General features: G+C 51.7%; 1 protein-coding gene across 3 annotated transcripts in view; it reads left to right on the top strand.

Annotated features, from left to right (window-relative positions):
- NAV1 (neuron navigator 1) overlaps positions 1 to 25044 on the top strand; it is a gene marked incomplete at both ends in the record, with an annotated part of 206485 nt that overhangs the window by 1789 nt on the left and 179652 nt on the right. For all 3 annotated transcript variants that reach the window (XM_080699273.1, XM_080699274.1, XM_080699272.1), the window contains 2 exons: positions 3307 to 3410; positions 22237 to 23028. In XM_080699273.1, the coding sequence (XP_080555399.1) occupies positions 3307 to 3410; positions 22237 to 23028 (896 nt within the window). The remainder of the gene's footprint in view (positions 1 to 3306; positions 3411 to 22236; positions 23029 to 25044) is intronic.

Genomic DNA, 25044 nt, shown 5'->3' with positions numbered 1-25044 from the left:
GTAAGATGAATTAGATTTACTTGGTGCAGTTCCAAAGAGCTGACTCAGCATCATGGTGGTTAGAAAGTTAGTTTGAGACAGAGTTGAGGCTTGAGAGAAGGAACTTCCCAGCAGCTAGAGAGGATTGCATATTGACTTTAAGATGGTGAACTCCCTGTTACTGCAGGCCAAAAGGTGTTTTTATGCAGGTGATCCCTAGGCAGATAATTTCTGTTCTTGTGACTTTCTTGACTTAGATTCTAAAGCTGATGTAGGAACTCATGAAGTGGAAATGCAGGGCAGACTTCATCTATCTATCTATCTATCTATCTATCTATCTATTAGCTAGCTAGCTAACTAGCTAGCTAGCTATCATCTATCTCTTTCCTTTTGCAGTACTGGGGTTCTAACCCAGGGCCTCACACATGCCAAGCAAGCCCTCTACCACTGAGCTGTATCCCCAGCCCTGACCTTCCTTTGAATGGGCTCCTTCCAATCAGTTAAATGGTTCCCCGGTGACGCTTTGACTTTCTTCTCCTACCTGTTTCCCTTCATTTTGAATTCATTCCTTGGGAAAAAGTGTCTGAGCATTAAATTGTTTAAGATTTCACATTATCTACTCTACAAGTCCCCTGGCATATTCAGAATCTGGCATTTTTCAGAGAGGTCAGAATATTTCCCTCTGAAAATTTTAGTGCAACAGAACCATGTTTCCCTCATTCAGCAAACATTTATCACATGTTTGCATTTTAAACAAAAATGGAAATATGTCCCACCACCTCAATAGGGATTTTCTCTATCACCACACCTCCTAGACCCTGGCCCTTTCAGGCCCTGGAAGGGTTGGAGGAAGCGTCATGGCTAAGGCAAGAGTGAAATTAGGATCGAGGATACCCCCAAGACACTGCAGGAAGATGGCCTGGGGCCCAGCACACCCTGCAGGGCTGAGAGCTGCTGCCGTGGGCCGCTCTGCCAAGAGCCTGGCTGGGCCACCCTTCCAAGCTTCAGAGCCAAGGAGGTGCCATCTGCTCCTTAGAATCTGCAGACATTCTGTTTTCATGAAAATCTGCCCCCCACCCCCAGCTCCTTGGCTTTCTACAAAACCCCTAGGTTCCCCTCTCTTCCCCAGCCTGGTTATACCTGACCGACTTCTCTAGGGACTGAATCCATCAGCTATCTTTGACCCTGCCCTTTCCTCCCAGCCATCTTTTTTTAGAGATTTGGGTGCAACAAGCTGATCTCCTCACAGTAGACACTCCCTCTGGACACCCCTGCTTCCTAAGGAGAAGAATGCTCCTTGGGCTGCTCTTTAAGTCCTCTGGCTTTACACACCCAATTCCATCACATCTTCCTCCTCTCTCCCTTCCCTGCTTCTGGAAAAGGGCCGCGGCAGCTTCACCACCGCCAGTGCCTTTCCACCTGCGGAGGGCTTTCTTTCCCCAGCAGTCTGCTCCCTCCCTCACCAAGTAAGCCTTGGGTCACACTTCAGTTAATGGTATCACCTTTGTGCTTTCCTGCTTTCTGATTTGGTTCCACTTCTGATCTCCTACATCAGTGGTACTGTCCTTTCAGGCTGAGTGAGACACACAGAAGTCTGGCTGTGTTTAGAGAGGTGGAGACAGGTGCAGACACTAGTGAGTGTGACTGAGAATGGAGATAAAGGTGGCCTTCCTCCATGGGATCGGTCCAGACCGCTGTTCTACCTCACCGCCCTTACTTCATAACCATGGCTATAATAATCATGACAGCAAAACATTCCTATTTTTAATACTGGTTATTGCCTATCTGCTCTGGGCCAGACATTGTGCTTAACTCTTTTACTTATTTATTTATTTAGTTAGTTAGTTAGTTATGGTACAAGGGATAGAACCCAGGTGTACGCTACCACTGAGCTACACCCTCAGCCCTTTTTATTTTAACACAGGGTCTCACTAAGTTACCATGCACTGGCTTCAAATCTGTGATCTTCCTGTCTCAGCCTCCCAAGTAGTAAGATTACATGCTTGCACCACCAGGTCCAACTTGTGTTTAGCTCTCAACATATATGATGTTACTCAATGAGACATTCGATACATTAGATAGAATTCCTTTTCCCCAGCAGAATGTTCTATTACTTTCTCACCAATATGTTGCATTTCTCAGTTCAAAAACCCAAATCTATACTAAGTTCTCCCCTGAAACCAATCAACACCAGTTTTTCTGTCTTCTGGGTACTCGTGTATCTGGGCATAGAGTTCACCCCACCTTGCCTGTCTCCAGCACCTACCAAAGGTACCTGCAGACACAGGAGAGCTCAACACTGCCTGGCTGGCTTCAAGAGAGCTGAGTGGTAGCCACAGGCATGTCATATGACCCCAGACTGTCAGACTGGTCTGGGCCTTGGAGGTCATCTCTTTGCCCTCTGATAAAAGCCAGACACAGAGAGAAGAGATTTGCTCTAGGTTATACAGTGAGTTCATGTCAGGGATGAACTCAAGAGTCTCAGCCATCGAGGTCTTAAAAAATAAATAAAACTGGAGAAAGACAAATCTCAGCAGTATTGGAGACTCTTAGGGCCCCCTATCAATTTCCCCTCCTGCCTGCACAGTCCTCCCCTCCCCCTCCTGCCAAGCTGCCAAAGGGTCCATTTAGCTGGCGACAGCGGGCGGATGGGTGGGCGGGCCAGCTCCGAGAGCCCAGGGTAATTGCCTATAATGAAAGCTCGCACAGCCTTTGTTCCTGGGAGCGACTGCATGGTTGGGACTGTGCTCAGAGGCCTGTGTGCACTTGGGAGCCGGTGCCTAGACACCTCACCCTTCTTTCCTGCTGCCACCACCAGTCCAGCATGGACTTGTCAGCCCAGGAGTTGCTGTGACTCAGGGTGAGCCTACCCTCCTTCTTTCCTGACCTCCTGGATGGTGAGCAAGCCCATGGAGGCCATAGTGCCCCCTGAGCTGTCAGGAGCAGTGACCTGTTTCCCATTCATATACATTCTGAGGGCCAGGGTCACAGCAGGACAAAGGACCCAAGGCTTGGAGTTTCTGGGGGAACTTTCTACCCTGTGAGTGATACATGTTCCTGGAAATGGATGGAAACACTAAAGGACAACTGTCATCAGAAGTCCCTGGACCCCAGGGTGAGCTTGCCTGGACCCCAGGGTGAGCTTGCCTGATCCAGCTTTGACAGAGGCCTGTGCCTGTCCACACACACGTAGGGGCAGGTCCAGAGGCCCTCTTGAGGGCCTCCGGGAACCAGCAGAGGGAAAGAACCAAGCTCAAAGAGGGTCTTCTTACCCCATGGAGGGGCTTTGTGGCCATGAATGAGCTCTCTTTTTGGGTCATCCCACAGGTTGCAGACAGACCAGGAGCCAACCCCCCTCCCCCAAGGCAGCTGGACCCTTGATGGCTACTCCAGTCCCCCCAGCAGTACAGAGGGCAGCTGTTCCTACATGGGTAAGTACTCTGGGGAAGAGACTTCCTCCTGGGGTGGGGGCCGCTGGCTTAGAATGCTTCTCAATGCTCACACGGAGGAAGCAACCTGGGCCCAATGGGGGCTCTTGACAATGAGACACCAACCCGTGAAGGGCGCTTTGAATGTTTATCACACTTGACTCATTAGGCTGAGTCCCTCAAGTCCAGGGGCATTCAGGGTCAAGCTAGGAAAGTGGCTGGGGGGGACCATGTTCATTGGATGCTCAGGTTGTGGGGGTCACCATGTAGGCAGCATGTGAGAGGTCACGGCAAAAACGTATCAGTCTGGGAGAGTGGGAGCCACATGCTGAGCAAATCCCAGGTTAAAAATGAAGGTACAGGAGCCCAGAGGCAGTCCAGGGCTACCTGGCTGGCACTCTGATGACTGCTTCCTCTTCCAGGACCACTCCTGACAGTCACTCCCACACATGTCCACTTCCCAGTGCCATCCTGTGGTCACAACATACCACCTGGTACCTAGCTACTATTAGCCTTAGAGACCTGAGATTCATCAAGAATACTTTTGCAACTTAAATTTAGTGATGGTGCTTAAGGGCGGAAACGTTGCTGGGTCCAAGTGCATCCTCAGATGATCAGCATCTCTGAATATGTCAATCATGAGTGAATGAATGCAAGCCTTGATACCATAGGTCAGGTCTTAAAAAACAGATTCTTAATTCTTGGCAGCATTTAGGGTGTGCGTGCTGTGCTGATTTTCTTGCAGCAGTAACAACAACAACAGTAATCTAGAAGCCAGATGTAGTGGCGTATGCCTGTAATCCCAGTACTTGGGAGGCTGAGACAGGAGAATCCCAGGTTCAAGGCAAACCTCAGCAATTCAGCAAGGCCCTCAGTAACTTCTGTGAGCAAAGTTGGAGCTTAGCACATAGCCTGACCCTGACATAATTTTTTTTTTTTTAGTACTAAGAGTTGAACCCAGGATCATTCTATTCTGAGCTATACTCCTAGCCTTATTTTGTTGCATATTTTGAAACAGGGTCTCACTAAGTTGCTGAGGCCAGCCTCAAACCAAAGATCCTCCTGTCTCACTCTCCCAAGTACTAGGATTACTAGATGGCATGTTCCACAACACGCAGCTCCCTGACATCATTGAACACTAACAGCATGCCCTTCCTGTCTTTTCTGTGCCTTGCTGGGCAGATGGTCAGGTGTCCCCATTGGCCTGTGAACTTGGCCATCTCTGGAGGGGTTGACAGTAGTGATCTTGGAGCCCCGCGACCCTGGAAACAGAGCAGCCATACCCACTCTGCCATCACAAGTCTTGCAGAGGAGGGTGGTGGGGTAAGGACTGGGCATTTAAAGGGTGAGACATCTCCTGCCACAATAAGTATGCACGCAGGGGGACCAGGGCATGGCAGAGGACAAAAGAAAACCAAATTTCGCTGGCATCGACAAACCATCAGAATTAGAATGTGGTAACCAGGAAACTATGTGGAGCTCTATTTTTACATTTGCAGTTTTGTTAGTGTAATGGCTTCCTTATGTGCTTGCCATATTGTTAGTCTAATGATCTCCATCCACCTAACCAGGCTCTCGTTCCTAATTACTATCCCATGAGCGGGTGAGAGGACTTTTGCTTTTAATGTCAACTACAGGCTGGCACTAGGAATCCCTGTGGCTTGTTAGCTGGAAGACAGCCCCCACCCCCCCAAGCTGGACCTGAGGGTGTCAGATAAATCACGGGATGGGTGCTCTGCGGGCCAGACGGTCAGTGGACCTCAGGATGAACTTCACACGGGGCAATGAGGGGCCCCAGCTCCCCCAAGACTCTTAGAGAAGGGAAGTGAGGTTCATAGCGCTGCCTCTGCTCTAGCGCTTGCTAGTTGTCATGGTGATCCATCATTACTGAAGATACACTGAGCTCTTTGACCAAGAGTTGGATGGGGAGAGAGATTTAGGATTTGCCTTCTTGTGGGGAGCCCTCATTCTTCTAGGCTCAAGAAAACAGAAGAGGGGAGACAACAAAAGGGTTCCATTTTATGCCTTGCTCTCCCACCCCTGAACTCACTCGGGACATGACATGACTCATTCACTCATGTATTCTTTTATTCAATCAACAAACCATCAGTGAGTGTTTGCCTGGTACAAAATACTATGCTTGACACTGAAGCAAAAGATGAACAAGACTTTGACCTGTCTTCAGGCAGTTCACAGTAAAGGGATTCACTCCAGTAAGACCTAGCCGGAGAAATGTAATGTGTTGGCATCCTGGAAGCCCCACTAGGAGACCTGCCCTTGTAGGTTGACAAGGAACCAGTCAATCTTGCCTCTCTCACTAGAGGGCGCTGGGCTTGTCTCCTCTTCTTTTGGAAGGAGAATTCAGTGCATTGGAGAGAACCATATCATGTAATTATATCATTTATAGGACACTGCATGGTTATTTTAGTTACAGGTTATCTTATTTACATGCCAGTTTATAGATGATTTGGGGTAGGGGGTTCTTCTTCATCTTCCTCTTCCTCTTCTTCCTTTTGAAGTACTGGGGATTGAACCCAGGGGCATTCTATCTCCAAGCTATACCCCAAGCCCTATTTTTTATTTTGAAACAGGATCTCACTAAGTTGTAAAGGGCCTCACTAAGTACCTGAGGCTGGCTGCAAAACTTGCGATCCTCCTGTCTCAGCCTCCCAGATACTGGGATTACAAGCATGTGCCATCACGCCTGGTTTGGAGGGGGGGGCGGTTTCTTGGTGTTCAAAAGTTCTTCCTTCCTGTCCACAAACTGCTCCATGTTTGGGGAACCTGCGAAGAGAGTAAGGAATCCACAGTGAGCAGTCATGGCGCTCACACATCCTCTGCGAGCCTGTTTGCTCAGGCAGCTGGGGGAGCAATCAGTCTTTCTCTATTCTCTTCCCAATATGGTGCTCTCTGGCCTCCAGGCTCACTGCATGGGGGAGGGTCTTGAAGGGGAGCAGGAGAAGGCCAAAGAGCTTTCTCCGCCTTGTACCACTTTTCTTACTTATTCAGCCTGGGCTCTGGGGAGAGAGTCCAAATAAGGCTTTATGATCTTTATATAGCAGGAAGAGGATTCCTGTGATGACTTGTCTCCATGATGAGGTGTTGGGAATGGCCTTCACATGTTTCAAAGGCTGTCCACCACCAGCTGCTCCTTCGGCCTCTGCCCTGGGGCAAGCCTGGAAGAATCCAGCCCACAGGTGTTTGTACGTGTGCCTAGCCCGCCTGGCTCTGTGGTCCCATCTGCTCACACCAGTGCCAACCAGTGCACCAGCCAGCCATCGGATCTTAATTTAGACTGTCAATGGAAGCCAGGGCTGGTGTCGCCACGTGCCCACATGTGTGAGGCCATGTGCAGGACTGGGAAAGGTCGCCCTGAGGTTTACATAGATTCCTTAATTACTTCCACTCTGAGCGCTGAGTGGACACATAATGAAGACATCTTTGCTCATCATAACCTGTGTCACTGGGGGACAGGCTGGAGCCTCCTCCCTACCTCCTCTGCATTCAAGGGCTGGAATATATATAGAATGGGAAGGGCAGTGTGGCATTTGGCCTCACGCTGGGGTTGTTTTCCTTTTCTTGTTCTTTCTTGCCCTTTGTTGAGCTGACTCCATCTTTAAGCCACAGTTAAGTTGTTCATGTTTTGTGGGTTTGGGATCAGGGACAGAGTACTTATCCTAAGAAAATGTGCACATCTAGTGTGCCCTTGGTGAGGGCACATGTAAGACGTGGTGCTCGGCACCCTTTCTGGGAGCGGAGTTTGTTGAAGGCTTCTAGGCAGGCTGCAGCCCAGAGGTGTGCACTAATCACAGCCTCCAGGGAGTTTCAGGCCAAATGCAAGTGTCCTAGGACGACACACAACTTGTAACCTAAGAGCATAGTAAGTCACAGCTCTGACGAACTTTATAGAGCAGCCCAATTCGGCTCATTTTCCATGAAGAGAAGAGGAGACTCAGAGGCTGACGGTGAGTTCGCAGGTGAATGGAAACCTGGACCACTGCCTTCTGAGTCCCCAGACAGTAAAATAACAGAATGGTGATAATGCCCCCCAACTACTGAATACTCAGTAGGTGCAGGGCACACTGCTAGGTGCTTTATTCATTCGATCTTTTGTGAACACCTTGTGTGGCCGTTTGAAGGTGGTGGTATTTCTCTTATAGATGAGGAGACTCAAGTTAGAGGTTAGGAAAACCTGTTGAAGATAGATGGCGAGGGGGCTGCGCCAGGATTTGAGCCCAGCCTGTCTGAAGGTCACAATTCTTCTCCTCCTCCTCCTCCCAGCCTTCCCATCTGCCGCCAGCACCCACTGTGATAATTACACACTGTCCAAGTTCAGCTCGGTCTCCCTAAACCTCTGCCAAGTGGTGGGGAAGGAAACGGGGTCAGTGAGCCACAGTCTCTGCTGACATCTCCCTCAACCCAAACAGGCCCCTGAATGACACTGGCATCTCTGTCATGCCAACGCCATGTCATTTCATGCTGAGTTCACACTGCTGCGTCCCCTGCCCTCTGGGGACTTCTGGGCCAGGATGAGCCTGATGTCCCAGCCATCCGTGGAGAGAGGACACGCCGACAATTGACTAGAAAACAGAATGAGCTCAGGGACGATGACATTTGCAACGTTCTCAGGGCTCAAGTAGGTCAGCGCCGCTGTGGGGCAGAGCAGGCTTGGGAGTGTGGGGGTCTCTGGAGCCCAAATAAAGCAATCATCTGGGACTAAGTAAGCTTCCAGGGATTGGGATGGGAGGTTATAATAACACTTGTAGCAGCAGCTGACACTTGGCTGTGGCTTTCTGTGTGAGCCAGGCATTGTCCTAAGCACATTTAATCCTTCTAACAACTGTATAAGGCCTGGAACTTAACTCTCTCGCCTGCACCACAGCTTTCTCACCAGCTCGCTGTGCAGCACTGGGCAAGTTGTTTAATCTTCTCCATGCCTCTCTTTCCTTGCTTATAATTGGGGATAATAATGTTACCTTGCACCAAGGATTTTGTGGAGATTCAGTGCATCAGTATAGGTAAAGAGCTTAGAAAAGAATCTGGCGAGTGGATTTGGTGGTGCACACTGGTAATCTTAGTACTTGGGAGGCTGAGACGGGAAGATGGCAGTTGCATGGCCAGCCTCGGAAACTTAGCGAGAAACAGTTTCAAAATAAAATAAAAATAAGGTCGGGCATAGTGGTGCATGCTTGTAATCCCAGCATTTAGAAGGCTAAGAAAGGAGGATTGTGATTCGCGGCCAGCCTCAGCTACTTAGTTAGGCCCTCTGCAACTCAGACCCTGTTTCAAAATAAAGAATAAAAATAGGGCCAGGGGTTTAGCTCAGAGGTAGAATGCCCCTGGGCTTCATCCCAGTACTGCAAAATTAAGTAAATAAATAATAGTAAAAAAAAATTAAAAATAGGGATGGGAGTTTCGTTCAGAGGTAGAATTCCCCTGGGTTCAATCCCAGTGCCCAAAGAGAGAAAGCGGGGGAGAGGGAAGGACACACTACCATGGGCACACACCTAATGCATAGTACTACTTAATACATGTTCAGTATTATTTGTTACTGGGGAAAAGACTGTTATTATCATGGCAGTTTTCTAAAGATGAGAAAACTGTGACACAGAGAGGTTAAGTGATTTGTCCAAGGTGGTCCAGCCAGGATTTGAACCCAAGAGGCCTATCTTCAGAGGTCAAGCCCTTAGCTGTTTCTATGGTGACCTTACTGGAAAGGAGGATCTCTCAAGTCCAGGACACCCAAGGAGGTCAGGAGAGGCCGTGGGATGACCAGCATGGCACAGCCGGGCTCTGGGGGTGGGGGGGTCTTAAAGGCAGAGGCCAGAGAAGCAAGGTCATCTGAGGTACTCTGCTGAAAGGTTTGAAATAGAACTGGAGGGATCTGGATTCTGTTGCTTTGGGGTGGGGGTGGAGGGAGAAGACTGAGTGACTTCTCATGACAGAATTTGGCTGGGAATGGGATTTCTCTCCAGGCAGTGAATTGGATCCAATAGGAGCCATTTTAGTTGAATGTCAAGAATAGCAGAGGCTGGACAGCGGGACCCCCCTTCCCCATGGCTACCCTGGCCATCTTCAGATGGCTCCCACTCTAGAAGACGTATGAGTGACTCTACATGCTATTTGCATCTGCAAGGGTTCGAAATTCAACACATAGGATTGGTCAGGTCTGGCTGCCTGTTTCCTGTTACACTGAGAAAACTAGGGCCTCTGCACTGCCCAACTCGAGAGGGAAATTATATGCATTTTCTATTTTTTTTATTAAACACTTAATATGTGCTGGGTGCTATTCTAGAAGCTTGGGATACATCCATGGGCAAAACATATGGAGGCCTCTGCCCTGGTGGGGTTTCTGATAGTCTGGGGCTGTGCAGCCTGTGTAGCCTATTCAGCTGTCCACGATCTACAGAGTGACTGGAGAAGCCTCAGCCCTGGAATATGTCTCCTGCTCCAGAGAGCAAGAGCAGAGCTCTGGCCTCACGGTGATCCCTGAGCCCACAGGCAGCGGCTGTCTGGAGGCCACCACCTTCCCCCTCAACGCTGGGAAAGATGGGCAGATGAGGAAAGCCATAAACTTCCCCTGTGACTTTCCTAGAGAAGTATCCCTCTACTCAACACCTGTCAGTCCTGGATTTGGCTTCCTCCTGGCAGAAGTGTACACACGTGCGCACACACACACATGCACGTACACACATACACACACATGCATGCACATACACAACTAGGGATTGAATCCAATGGCATTATTCCTTCAAGCTACATCTCCAGCCCTTTTTCATTTCTTTGTTTTGAAACAGGCGCTTGCTAGGTTTCTAAGGGTCTTGTTACTTGCTGAGGCCGTCCTCAAGCTTGCAATCCTCTTGTGTCAACCTCCCAAGTACTGGGATTGCAGGCATGTACCACCATGTCTGGCCTGGCAGGTTTCTAAAAATTAAACTCTCCAACTTAAGACAAACTGCTTCAGTGCCTCCCAGGAAATCCGAATCTTCTGTTTGGTTCATATATGCCTATGGGCCACAGAAAGGTCCTAAGGATAAAGTCCTCTTACAAAGAAGCAGCCTGGTTCATAGGAATCGCCCCAGCTCCAACTACCACATACAACTTGAAGGGTGGTGATCCAGGAAACTGACTGCTAAACTCCATCATCGTGGCTCCCTCTTTCTATCCACAACCCAGGAAGCCCCAGCTCAAGTACGGCTCTAAGACCTGGATCCTCAGGCCTTTGCCCCAAGTCTGGGCAGAGTTAACCAGCCCTCTTCCTGATCTCTAAACTAGGGTCTTTCTGGAAAGGCAGATGGAGAGCCTGCAAGGTATTTGTCTCAAAGAATGCTGGCTCCAAAGCCAGTCATCATCGTCGTCATCGTCTCCTCCTCCTCCTCCTCCTCCTCCTCCTCCTCCTCCTCCTCCTCCTCCTCCTCCTTCTTTCCTTCTACTTCTCCTTCTCCTTCTCCTTCTCCTTCTCCTTCTCCTTCTCCTTCTCCTTCCCCTTCCCCTTCCCCAGGGGCATTTATACCTTTGAATTACAACCCTAGCCCTTTACTTTTTATTTTTATTTTTTATTTTTTTTACTTTGAAACAAGATCTGGCTAAGAACATAGTGCTGGCCTAGAACCTGAAATCCTCCTATCTCAGCCTCTCAGGTACTGGGATCATAGGTGTGTACCACTGCACTCAGTCAAAGCCAATCTTATTCAAGGCTGAAGTGCCACTGAATGGGCAGAAACTGGAACATGCTGTTCCATACCTCAACCTTACCCCTTGGTGGGGGATCAGGGCTCCCTGCTGAGAGCCCCCTAAGGCTGCCAGAGGCTTACAAGAGAGGGCCTGGGGAGAGGCGGTCGAAGAGTGAGATGGCATAGCCTTAAGAGCCAGAGAAAGTCAGGAGTAGTGGCTCACGCCTATAATTCCAGTACCTGGGAGGCTGGGTCTAGATGGGAAGGTCATAGGTTTGAAGCCAGCCTCAACAACCTAGAAAGATCCTGTTTCAAAGTAAAAAATTTAATGGGGCTTTAGGTATAGTCCAGAGGTAGAGCACAATCCCTAGTAACTACCCTTCTCAAAAGAAATCCTGCCTGTCTATTTGTGGGAGTTTAGGGGTTCAGATAATTAACTTCAGGACGTAGGAGGGATCTATGATTGTGTAGTCACTTACCCCAGGGTAGGCAAAGCCTTGTGAGGAGGGGGAGCAGAGAACTGCCTAGTGGTCCCTTCTCTCAAGGAACTCATTCCATCTGCAGGTGCAGGACATGAGAGTGTTCTATGGCGTGAAAGATTGAGGCAGGGTAGCTAAGAGAACTTCAGAGCAGAAGGAGAGCTGAGCCATAGCAGAGGATGAGGGAGAGTAGTGCTAGGTCCACATTACAACTGGCCCAGGCCAGGGGCAGGGTTTGACCCCATGAGCTCACCACGTCCTTCCTGCTGAAGATTCTGGGTTTGCAGCAAGGCAGGAGAGAGTGCAGGAGAGGCAAGCTCGCAGTGACAAAGTCGGGCCCTGTGTAGGCGAAGTTCTCGTGGCACTGAAACTCCCACTCACCACACCAAGGAGTATTCTTAGCCTTGGCAGAGCCATTTTTATATGCCAACTAATTGCCAGTGATTATTCTATTAAAATTCATTGAAATATGAATCCATGGCATTCCTCTGTTAAGTTTAATGCCTCATTGAAAAAGCTAGCAAAAACTCTAATAAAGCAAAGAGCTGCCAGCAGAGCAGGAGCAAGTGAGCACAGCCACAGCATGGGAGTGCCAGAGGCCAGGTTCTCTAAACCAGCTGTCTCTGATGCTTCCTGTTAAGGTGAATGAAAGATTCTCCTTACTCTTGAGGTTGGCTTTAACTTTTGGAGTCAAGAACCTCTATAGAACTGGATGGACATAATACATCTCCCGAAACAAATGGCCATCTTCCCCACATTTGGCTGATACCTGATGGTTTGTGTTCTGGGGGCCTCCTGAATCCAGCATGTGATTACGGATTAAGAAGTTCTCTTCTGGGGTAGGATGTCATCACTGGGTTAGCAAGATCCCCTAAGGTTGGAGCCCTGTGTTTTTCCTCATTTGGAGACTTTACTTGGCCCACAGTGAAGTAATAGGATTTGTTAGAAAGGGTTAGTTCTGCCCTGAGGGAGGATGTTGAGTAAGGCTATCTTTAAGGTCCCACTTCTCTCTGTGATTCAATGATGTTCAAACAACCAACTGTGCATGGAAAGATCAGCTTCAGCACTAAGCTTGCCTATACCAAAGGATGTACGGTCACATAAACAGTACGTGTGTCCATCCAATGTCCGGGCACAGTCACATACACGCATACTTTACCCTCATCTTCCTTCGCCTGCCTGGAGTTAGTTCCTCCTCACAGGCCTGCCATTGCCATGACAACTAATCTGGGCTGGTAGTGGTCTATGGGCAATGTACCTGGGTGGTACAGAGCTCATCTATGGCCCAATGTGCAACGGCCACCTCAGCTGTGTGTATATGGGACCGTTGTCATGGAAACATACAGAACAAGCACATGTGGGAAACATCTGGACTTCTTATCCTGGGCTTTTTATTGGCCCATGGAGCAAGGAGAGGGATTTTAAATGAGTACAATTTCGACAGAGTGCTCTAAATTAAGTATTTTCTTTCTGCTTTTCCCTGCTGGAAGCCCATATACAGAGAGAGTAGAAATGATAGCTGAAGTTCAAAGAATTGTAGGTATTCTCCTAAGGGTAATGGCAAGTCCAGAAGAGAACCCAGGACTCCCAAGACTTGAGATTGGGGTAGACCCTAGGGAATCCTGGACTGGGCCACTGGAGAGGTCGTGAGGCTGAGCCACAAGGGACTGGTGGTGGTGTAGACCACCAGCTCTGTCCAGAGGATAACCCACAACTTCATCCTGAGTTTTGTGGACCAGTCCCAGTGTGACTGCAGTCCTAGACCCACACAGACTCAGATGCAGCAGGCTCTGGGCTCCAGGAGCTCCTCGGTGGGAAAAGACCCTCCTTTTCACTTTTGCACCCCTAGAGGATGCAGTCCCCCTCTCTCTGCCATGACCCAGACTTTCCTATTATGAGAGTTTCACACTTTTTGGTATCATATGCAATTATTAATCAAGCCCCCGAAAGCAGCTACATAGCGATAGATGAAGTTATGGGAAAACGTGTGACCCCCAACAGACCTGTATTCAAATTCTGATTCCACCAGCAGCCTCCTGTGCAGTCTTGGGGACATGTATTTCTTTTGTAAAATAAAGATAATTATAATCCCTGCTTCATAGCATTTTATGAAATAATGCACGTGATGTGTCTAAGAGGGTCCCTTGCAATAGCAGGTGCTCAGTAACTGTAGAATTCCCTTCTCTTCGTTCAACAAATATCAGTGTGTCTTTAGGAACCATCCTGTTTAAGGGCTTATAGTTTAGTTGACAAGGAAGGATGGCTCCTTACTAGGAAGCTCCCTGACTGTAATCAGTGGGTAAGAAAGAGCAGTGTAGGAGGTACACTGCTCCTACAGAGTAGTGTACAGAGTAGTGTACAGTAGTGTACAGAGGGGACCCTGTAGCAGCCTTGAAGGGTGCATTGGACTTGAATTCAGGTAAGAGGCATTCAGAAGGGCAGGGCAAAGGTGCAGGGTGGGTTAGGCCTGGACCATGGGCAGGTAGGAGAGCAGTAGGGTCCAGTTGTCAGGGGGCAAGCCTGGAGTGGCAAAAGGCTTGGCACCAGCCTTGATGACAGCCAGATGCCAGAGGGCTAGAGATAGTTCTTCCTTGCTTTATTTATTTACTTACTTACTTACTTACTTACTTACTTACTTATTTTGGGCACTGGAGTTTGAACCCAGGGGCATTATACCTTTTAGCTACACCTCCAACCCTATTTTTTATTCTTTATTTTGAAACAGGGTCTATCTGAGTTGCAAAGGGCCTCACTAAGTAGCTGAGGCTATCCATGAATGTGATCCTCCTGTCTCAGCCTCCCAAATTCTGGGATTACAAGTGTGGGCCACCATGCCTGGCTTATTATTTTATTTTGTTTTGGTGGTACTGGGGGTGGAACCCAGAGGTTTTCTACCTCCGGGCTATACTCCCAGACTTTTTTTTTTAAATATATTTTTATTTGGAAACAGGGTCTCACTAAGTTGCTGAAAGCCTCACTAAGTAGCTGAGGCTGGCTTCGAACCCGTGCGATCCTCCTGTCTCAGCCTCCCAAGTGCAGGGATTATAAGTGAGCGCCACCACACCCGGGTTCTGGCTTATTATTTTATTTTGAAGCAGGATCTCACTAAGTTGCTGAGGCTGGCCTCAAACTTGCAGTCCTTCTCTTTCAGCCTCCCTGGGGATTATAGGCACATGCTACCATGCCTGGTTAAGTTCTGGCTTTAAAAGGAGAGTCTCAATGCCTGGAGAGCCTGCCCCTCCCTTGAAAAGAGGAGGTGTGCCCTGTTGCACACCTCCAGAGCTGCGCTCTGAGAACCAGGGTCAAAAGGAAGAGAGGTTTTAGCCTGAGGGTCAGAACACTTGACAGAATGAGGAGACGCTGCCCAGGCCTAAACTGGGCCTCCCTCGCCCTGGACTTTGCAGCCGTGGGCTTATCAACTCGGGTTAGCTGAGCACCCATGGCTGAAGGAGTGGCCAGTCCTTCGGGCCCCAGCTTCTATCCTCATTTCTCAGGTCTGGAGCAGACCCTCTAGGTCAGCCTCAGCTGTTTCTGTTTCCTCTGGGTCAGCCACAGCCCAGAGTACCCCGCCTCTGAAGGGCTCCAGGCTCTGGGCTTCTGTCTCGCGTGTGGCCAGGGGTGGTGATTGGTCTTCTCCTCCCGGCCTTGTTTCTGCCTCTGTCTTTCACGGCAGGGCAGGCTCATTTCTGCTTCATTCCTTCCCTGTTGGTATAGAGGCTCAGAGGGGGCTTTGTCCAGGAAGGGAGCTGCGAGCTCCAAGGAATGTAAGTTGTAACTTAAGATTTCTCAGTAAAGCTACCCCTCCAGTGGCTCCCCCGAGACCACCGAGCCGGAGGGCAGACTAAGACCCAGGACCCTGGCTCTACTCCCAGACTTCAGTGTGCTGAGCCGCAGTCTCCCCAACAGACAGGCAGATGGCAAATCTATCCTCTGAGCTCACACATTTGACCTTTTGGCCCAGAATAGAAATCCCCAACCCCTAAACACAGGGAATTACCAGGGGCCAGGGAGGGTGAGCCAGAGACCACAGAAATGTCACAGGTACCATTGCCCCATCTAAGCAAAGCTTGTGGCTGTGCTGGAGGGAAGCAAATGGACCAATCCAGGAGGGCTTCCGGGAAGTGTGACCATGCCACAGCATTCATGCTGGACCACGTGTCCATTGTCTTCTTTCTTCTGCAAGCGGGAGTGGAGGGTGGGGCTCAAGTCCCACTTGGGACTGCTGCATGTGTCGGGGAGCCTGGGCTGTGAGGACACCTTGTCTGCTTCTACCCTGGTCTCTCAGGTGCAAAGCTGTCACCATGCCTCTGGACAGAGTGGACGTTTGGGGACACGTGTCCCAAAGTAATTTCCTTAGAGAATTAGAGTTTCCCTTGAAGGGATAAGGGGAGGGTCAGGTGGCCTCCCCCAAGCTGGGCTGCAGGGAAAGGGAGAAAAGATGCTGCTGGGACACCGCCCAGAAGCCTGGCTGCCATTCCACACACCAGCTGCGCCGTCTCTCGCCACAGGGTATTGAGAGGTCACTGCTGTTTACAATCCCCCACACATCTGTTCTGAGTCACACATTCATTCATTTAACCAGTCGTCATTCACAAAACATTTCTGAGAGCCCACTATGTGCACAGGGCTTTGATGGCTTTTGAGAACAAGTTCTACCAAAGATGGGTTCTTGGGAAGTGCAAATGAATGGATGTTGACTGGCGGCTGCGCATGTTAGGAAGTTATTGAAAGTGGCTGCAGGGAGCTCTGAAGAGTTGGGGCCTACATTTTTAGAGGAGGTACATTTGGTCTCAAGAAGGGTCAGGGAGAAGAGAGGACTCTAATCCTCTCTCAAAAAAAATCAGCTCCTCCTAAAACCTTTTCCATCTTGATGGATAGCAAATCCATGCCCAAATCCTTGGGCATCTTTTTTTGTATGTGTGTGGCACTGGGAATTAAACCCAAGGCATTATACCTCTGAGCTACACCCCAGCCCTATTTTATTTTTCATTTTGAAACAGGGCCTGGCTAGGTGGCTGAGCGTCTCACTAAGTTGTAAAGGCGGGTCTCAAACTTGCCATCCTCCTGTCTCAGCCTCCCAAGTATGGGGATCACAGGTGTGTGCCACCATGTCTAATGGGGGTCTTCTTGATTCCTCTCCTTCCCACAAACACACATTTGACCCATCAGCAAATTCTAATGGCTTCAAAATATATCCAGTTTACCAGGAGCCCAGCAATTGTCCCCGCAGAGGACCTGAAGTGACCTTTTTAAAGAGGGCTGGGGGACAGGTCATGTCACTCTGCTCCAAGCCTGCCAGTGGCTTACCCCAAGTGACTGACCTAAAAGGCCCTACATGCACGGACCCCAGCTTACATCTCTGACCTCACCCCTCCGCGCTGTGCCTTTCTTCTTTTCTCTCTATGCAGCTCTCCTGCTGTTCTTCAGACACACCAGGCACACTTCCCTCAGGGCCTTCTATCTGTCTGGAAATCTCTTCTTCCAGATCCAGGTAGATCTCTCCCTCTCTACCTCCTCTTCTCTTACTCAGATGTCACCTTCTCAGTAGAGCCTCTGTGGCCACCATATTGGCAAGTCAGCTCCTGCCTGGATATTTCATATGCCCCTCTCCACTTTGCTCTTTTCTCTTTAGTACTTTTTAGTAGCCAACATCTCTATTTAATTTATTGCATGTTCTTCCCATTAGAATATAAGTTCCCCGAGGAGAAGACTTTGTGCCTGTCTTGTTCTTTGTGGTACCCTCCACCAGCACTTAGCGTAGCTGGCCTGGAACAAGGTATGAGCGGCGGGGAGCTGGTTGTCTGGGTGTAGATGAAACTCTGTGCTCAAATGCCAGCTATTTCTGTAGCCTCTTTCCTGGCCTTGTGCACATCTGGGGCGCCCAAGAAGTCCCTGCTGACGGTTGAGATGACATGGGATGTATGTACGTGATAGAGAAAAGACAGAAGGAGAGGGGAAACAATGTCTAGAGGGCTTTAGAAGTAGAGGTGTCGAAATCTGCTAGGACAATGACGAAGGTCTCTACCTTATCATAAGGGTAAGAGCTTGTTACTCTGTTGGGCTGGGGACCCCCGACCCCGGCCCAGGATGGGTGGGCTCGTTCACAGCTGTGTGGCTAGATTCTTGTTCCCTGTTCTCCAGGTCTAGACTGTGGGCACAGATATCAAGAACACTTTCCCTTGTGCCTGCTCTGCCCTTAGCCCTGGAGAGAGCCAGGCGTGGATTTTTCTGGCCCAGGACTCCCTCCTTCAGATTCCCCCCTCCTCCAAGGTCATCTTTCAAGGTCAAGAGAGTGGGGGTGGTCCAGTCCTCTATCCCCCAGCTCTTCTAGCCCCCTCCCAAGGCCCCCCAAGGCTCCACCACCAGACCCTCCATAGTCTTTGGGTTACATCCGTTTCTAATCACAGGGGTGTGAGAATGTGGAATCACACAGCATGCTTTTTCTTGGCCATATGCCTATATCTTCATTCCTCAAATTGCTTTAAGTTATTGGTCAACAGATGTGGTCAAATCACTCATCTTATCTCCAGCCCAGAAAATGCCAATGCCTTGGGAGAGAGAGGGGTGGAGTGATAAGCCTGTCTTTGGGGAGCTGCAATTGGGATTTTCATGATTTCAAAGCAGCCTCTTTTCCATCTTCCTTTTTGAAACCAAGCAGGATCCAGCCCCTTAGACAGGTTACTGGTATCTCAGCACCAACTGCCTGCCTGGCAGGGACTCTGCCTCATCACCTAGCCCCTCCCAGGCTCATGGATCTCTCTTCAGCGAGCCTTCTGAAGCCTGCCATTTTTGCAGGTGGGGAGGAGGGAATGGTCAAGTAGGAGGGGCCTTGGGCTGGGCTTAGAGGTAGTATGACAGGGCAGATCCCTCTCTTTTTAGGAATCACTCGAGGAAAAACTCCGCACATATTGGCTTTATCGACTGATGCTGAAATGGCTGTTGCCACGGCAGCAGGGTGCTCCCACTGCAGAAGAGGATGGTGGGAAACTCAGGGGATGAGAAAGGAACAAAAAAAGAGCCACACAGAGTTAGAGGTCACTTTAGGGAGTGTCAGAAAGTTAGGATGCCAAGATGACTATTTAAAAGGACCACTGTGTGGTCATGGCAAAGCCCTGTAAAGAGTGATATGAAACAGTGAGGCACGGTGGCCCGTGCCTGTAATCTCAGTACTTGGGAGGCAGAGGCAGAGGATTGCAAGTTTGAGACCAGTCGCGGCAACTTAGTAAGACTTTCAATAACTTAGCAAGACCCTGTTTTGAAAGGGGGGTGCTGAGGGTGTAGCTCCAAGGTAGGATGCCTCTGAGTTTAATTCCCAGTACCACAGAGAAGGAAAAAAAAAAGTGCTGAGGGCTGAGGCAGGGTGCAGGGAAAGGCGAGCGGTACGGTGGACAGACGGAGGGCTGACACTCCAGGGCTCTGGCGCTGAGTTGGCACATGATGCCCCAAGACGAGGACATCCATCTCAGAACCCGACAGGTGGTGTGTCCTGTAGGAGGTAGTGGGGCCTTAGGTTCAGGTGGTGGTGGTGGGAATAGGCTTCTCTCTGGGAAACCTCCTCTTCTCAAAAGAAGCAGGATTTCAGGAACTGTTTACTGAAGGAAGGAAAAGGACTTGGGATTTGGGGAATACAATATCCCATGAGAGGAAGTAGAGAGGAACAAAGAAGAATACAGAGAAAAAGCAGGCAACACAGGATCAAATGAGGGAGTGAGATAACCAGGAAGGAAGGGAGGAAGGAAGGCCAGCCAGGTCCCAGGGGCAGTAGGCATCCAGCAGCAAGGAAGTGCAGGTGGACGGAGCAACAAGCAGAGCAATGTTTCATAGCAGCTCTAAAGACTTAACCCTACAGACATGGATACGGAGAGCAGGGATGACATTAAACCAGGGGAGAGGCAGTAGCTTCTGCCTGCAGCAGTGCACACTGGGTGGAGAAGATGACAGCGGACAGTGTTTTCAGCCAGATTGGTTACCAGTTAATTTCGCTTTGCCAGCAAGCAAGAGCTAATGTAATCTGGTAAGCCAGACAATAGGTGTCCTCAGGTTCTCAAGTTGCTACTTGTAGGAAAGGTGAGGTTCCCATGTACTTGAATTAGAGCTTCTCGCATAAATTAGAGAATGACTGACAAGTAAGCAGAGGGATTTTACAAGAGGTGGTTTGTAACTTTATTCCAAGTGGGTTGTGGGATGGAGGAGGAAAGGGATGAACGTGTTTACTCCGCGATCTGGCATCAAAGGTGAGGCATAATCTCTTGCTTGGCCTGGGATCTCATGTTTAGGCTTAGGCAAAAGTATCGCACGTGTCCCATGGTTTCATCCCTTAGACGTGCTCTGTGCCTGGTTGAGATTTGGCACCTACCATTTATGTTCCTTTAGCAATTCCTATTGCTTGTCATAGCCTATCTGGATTCACGAGCCTGGCTCCACCCCAGCTTTCCTATGTGCTGGACCTAGGCCTGTAAAGACATCTCTCTTGTACCTTCTGCCTCAGGGTCAACTGGCCAATCTTCACACCCAACTCTTTTCCTCCACTCCTTTGAGGCAGCGCCTCTTGTCCTTCCTGTATTTAGAATACACACCCTATGCCTGTTTATCTGTGACAAACATGTGTGACATTGTTTTTTTTTCACAGGACTAGATTCTTATTTCTCCAGGTCTTGTATTGTCTCTTGCATCCCCTGCCAGACATTAAGTTCCTGGAGAGCAGAATCTCATCTTTCTCAGAATCTCTTTCTGTATCTCCAAGGCCAGCTGAGGGTCCATGCTTCTTACCCAACACCCTTCTGCTTGAGAGTCCTACATTCTCTACTGTGATAGGCACGTCCTCTCTGCTATGATCCTTGTCTTTGCAGACTTCATAATGTCTCAGCTCTAAGATCATGGAAGGCAGGGAGTCCTGGGCAACCACCAAGATCTGAGAGTTATGCAGGGTATAGATCCGGCGTCCAGCACTCAGGCCTCCAGCTGCATTTGGCCCACACAGCTGCAACACCTGCTCTGTGCAAGTGTTGAGAGACACAGTTGGCTCTGAGAGAACTCCTGGGCTGGAAAAGAGACAAATGTATACATTAGCACCTCTCATACCAGGTAGGCTGATGCCTAGTGGTAGGAGAGCAGGATTCAGGTACCTGGAGGCTGGGACACTGGAGTGTTCAGATTCTGGGGTAAAGGAGGGGAGGTCCTAGAAAGATGGAAGGTCAAGGATAGGAGTGATGTGATGGTTACCACATTCTGGCAGAGTTCCTACATGTTTACAATCTTCAGCACTTAGATCTAGCCATCTGGAGCTTGCCCCTTCTGAAGCACTTTGCTTTCAGAGAATTCCCTTCTACTTTCTCCTGTCCCTGACAGCCTTTTGCTCAGGCAGCTGGGCCTTGACTTGGGAGTAGTACCTGGGAAGACAGGCAGTGCCACCCTCTACTGAGGAGCAGTCCTAGGCAAAACTCTCCCTACTCCGTTGGGCACTTTGCTCCCCCTTCTCCTCATCTGTGTTCCCTGGGCCCAGGCAGGTGCTGGGAACATGTCTTTGTTAAATGGCTCTGCAGCCCTGCTTCAGCTCTCAAGGGCCAAGGACCAGTGCTAAGCCTCCCCCTGATTTGACACTGGACTTTAAGTTCCGAAGCCAGGTCACCTAGGAAACTGGATTATAAGCACTGTAAAAGGGACAGAGAGTCGAAGGGGCTCAATGACTTTGACAAGGTCATGCTGGCAAATGGAATGAGAACGCAGTCTCCTGATCCCAAGGGTCAGTCCCTTCCTCCAGTGCCCTTATTCTCTCTCTAGTCAATCCTGGGCCCAGTTTCTTCAAGCCTCCCTTGTTCTGCCCCCTGTCCCCTACCTTCTGGGCTCAGAAGAGCAATCTTGTGCCTCAGAGAAGGAAGTAAGACAGGACAGGCGGTTCCTGGGGAAAACCCCCTGAGAGAATGGTTTGGGTAGGGAGTGGGGAACTTACCAGCCGCTTTCCCAGCCCCAGGGGCTCTTTCTCTCTCATGCGTCCCCAGCTGCCCTTCTTCAGCCCCTCTCACCTGCACCTCTGCATCTCCTCAAGGATCCTTTCTCCTGGGGACCACCAGTGCTACTTGACTGCAAAGCGAAGAGAAAACCTGGTCGGATGCTTTTGTACCCCAGACCCCTCACTCATCCGCCCCTGGAGCTCCACTCGCAGATACCTCCCCCTCCAGAGCCAGAAATAGACACACACTCTCTCCCCCACCCCTCCGCTCGCGCACACTCCTCCCCTCCTCCTGTTTGCTCCCCGCCTCCGCTGCAGCCCGAAGCCTCCCCTGGAGCTGGCGGAGCGCGGCTAGGGCGCTGCCCGGCTGTGCGCCGCCCGCGGGACGGACAGGCAGGCGGCCGGGGCGGGATCCCGGCACCGCAGCACCTTCGGGCTTCCATGGAGCCGCGGGGCTTCCATCTTTTCTTTGACTGATTTTTAAATTTTAATTTCTATTTTCCCCGCCCCGCCCCCTTTCCTCCGACCCCGCCCCATCGCTGCCCGGCTTCCTCTCTTCTCTTTCCTTTCTCCTTCTCTCTTCCCTGCGTTTCTTTCCCCTGCACCCTCTCCTTGCCTGTCCCCCTCCTCCCCTTCTTCCTCGGTTTCTTCCGTCCTCTCCCTCCCCCCTCCGCTGCCGCCGCCTCCTCCTCCTCCCTCCCGCCCCCTCCCCCGCCCCGTGCCTGCAGACGCGCGGATCGTCCATGCGCTCCTCGCGGGCAGAATGCTGGGCAGCGGCGGCGTCAAGAGCGTGCAGCCCGAGCTGGAGCTGAGCGGCGGCGGCGACGAGGGCGCGGACGAGCCGCGAGGGGCCGGCAAGAAGGCGGCGGCGGCGGACGGCAGAGGCATGCTGCCCAAGCGAGCCAGGGCGCCGGGCGGGAGCGGCGGCCTGGCCAAGGCCAGCGCGGCTGAGCTGAAGGTCTTCAAGTCCGGCAGCGTGGACAGCCGCGTCCCCGGCGGGCCGCCCGCCTCCAACCTGCGCAAACAGAAGTCGCTCACCAACCTCTCGTTCCTCACGGACTCCGAGAAGAAGCTGCAGCTCTATGAGCCCGAGTGGAGCGACGACATGGCCAAGGCGCCCAAGGGCTTGGGCAAGATGGGGTCCAAGGGCCGCGAGGCTCCGCTCATGTCCAAGACGCTGTCCAAGTCTGAGCACTCGCTCTTCCAGGCCAAGGGCGCCCCGGCAGGCAGCGCCAAGACTCCCCTGGCTCCCCTGGCGCCCAGCCTGGGAAAACCCAGTCGGATCCCGCGCGGACCCTACGCCGAGGTCAAGCCGCTCAGCAAGGCGCCTGAGGCGGCCGTGAGCGACGACGGCAAATCCGATGACGAGCTGCTCTCCAGCAAGGCCAAGGCGCAGAAGGGCTCGGGGCCCGTACCCCCTGCCAAGGGCCAGGAGGAGCGCGCCTTCCTCAAGGTGGACCCCGAGCTCGTGGTGACGGTGCTGGGCGACCTGGAGCAGCTGCTCTTCAGCCAGATGCTGGGTAAGTCCGGCCTCTCGCCTCACCCCGCCCCGGGCTCTCCGGGCTAGCTGCCAGGGAAAGTGGGGGGAGTGCGAAGCTTCTTCCCCTCCCCCCTCTCCGCAGGGTGCTGCCGATCACAGTCGGGTTGGGAGGGGCATTGCACCCAGATGTGCAGAACTGGCCCATCTCTAGCTGCACGCAGGCTAAAGTGCAGTGTTGAAGATGTTACCCGGCTGGAGCCTGGGCTCCGCGCTGGCCTGCGCCAAGTGAGGCTGGACAATGGGGCGAGGGACTTGGGCTCTCAGAAACAGAGCCCATCCGCCTCCATCAGTTTTAGAGTCCAGAATCATACTGTGTCAAGACCTGGGGTTGGCGGGCCCCTCCGCTGGGAGCGGTGTGTACTGGACGAGCCGCATCCGCTCTGCTCTGGAGGTGCGGGAGAGCTAGAGGACAGATGTTTGGGGAGCAGCTGGGAGGGCCAGTTGGCCCGGAGCAGAGCTGCGGCTCTGCTTCCTCTGTGGATCCCGGGTGGGAACGCGAGTCGGATATCCCGGGTGTGGAGGTTCTGGCAAGGAGAAGCTGTCTGGGGCCAGGGGGGCGGCGGACAGCCAGCTGTGCGCATCTGGATGCGCGTCCTATACCTCAGCGGGGGCTCTGGCCCCCACCCCTGCCCCCACCCCCACCCCAGTCTTTTGCGCCCAGTCGCCTGTTTGATGGAGAAGCCTTTGCCCTTTGGCTAATGGAAGCGGAGCGGCGGGAAGGGAGGAACAAAGCTCGCTCGTGTAGAGGAAGCGCAGAGAGCTGCTCCATTGTTCTATGAGCCAGTGGAGTCCCTGCAAAAAATCCTGAGAGGGCCCGAGAGCTAGGCTTGCGTTCCTAAGGCCCCTGCCCCCAGAGAGGGATGGATGGGTGATGTGCAGGACACGGGGCTGCCGTGCCTCGGGAGCCCGCACGGGCGGCGCTGGGGCCACGGGAGGATGGCGGCAGGCCTGGAGCCCACGCGAGCCACCTCGGCTGAGCGGACTTGTTGCGGAGGCTGGAATGTGGGTCCTCAGGCGCCGGCGCCTAGGGACCCGAGCTACCCGGGTACCCTGCAGGCTGCCTGCCCTGCTGGGGGCTGGGAAGGGGCGTGTCTGCGCGTGTGAGGAGGCGGGGCCGAATGACAGGACGGTGCTGTGCGGGTGGGGAGGGAGGGATGGGAGAGCTGGCCTGGCTGCCGAGGAGAATGCAAAGCTGACGGAGATTGGCCGGGCCTGCTGCTGCAGTCTTCCTGTGGCACCCCCACTCTATGTGGGCCAGGATGGGTATCCCCTGACCAGAGGCAGGGATTCGGCCCTGTGAGAACCGATCCTCACCAGATGGGGTTTGCAGAGGCAATCAAGAATCTACAAGGGCAAAAAGGGAGGAGCAGCCTCTTCCCTCGAGAGTCTTCCTCCCCAAAGCCTGGTGTCAGCAGGGAGAAGGAGGGATGGGCTGGAGGGTGGACAGGGCACCACAGGACAGTCTCATTCTGGGAAGGAGTATGGCATCCTGTGCTCAGTGCCTGCTGAGCCAGGCAGAGGCCCTGCCCTGAAGGAGCTTGCAGTCCAATGAGGCAAAACAGGCAGTAAGGGGGAAATAAATGGAATAATTCCAGGACTGAGGAGGGCTCTGGAGAAAACGAAACTGGACTGGGCACTAGAGAGGGCTGGGAAGGGGAGGCCAGCTTTAGGCCTCTCTAAGGAGGTGGTAATGGAATTGTGAAGAGGTGCCAGGCTCACTGGGGCTGGACATTCCCTGAGAGATGGAGAGGAGGGCGGGAGAGGAAGGGGCTGCCCTGTGGCTCGGGCAGGGGGACAGTTGAGCATGGAGTAGCAGAGGGCACAGACCTGATTTCAAGGTCAGGGCTTCTCCTGTTTGGGTGGTTGAGCAGATCCAGCCCTCCCCAGGCCTGCCAGTCCCCACACTGCCCTAGGAGCTGGCTGCCCATCCAAGAGCTCTTGGTTGTTTCTCAAAAGGGGTAACTTCAGAAATTCTGACAAGCAGCCCTAGAGCTGG

The sequence above is a fragment of the Muscardinus avellanarius genome (assembly GCF_963383645.1).
Source record: "Muscardinus avellanarius genome assembly, chromosome: 7".
NCBI classification, from domain to species: domain Eukaryota; kingdom Metazoa; phylum Chordata; class Mammalia; order Rodentia; family Gliridae; genus Muscardinus; species Muscardinus avellanarius.
Note: the sequence above shows the minus strand (reverse complement) of the source record. Positions and strands in the feature narration are given on the sequence as shown.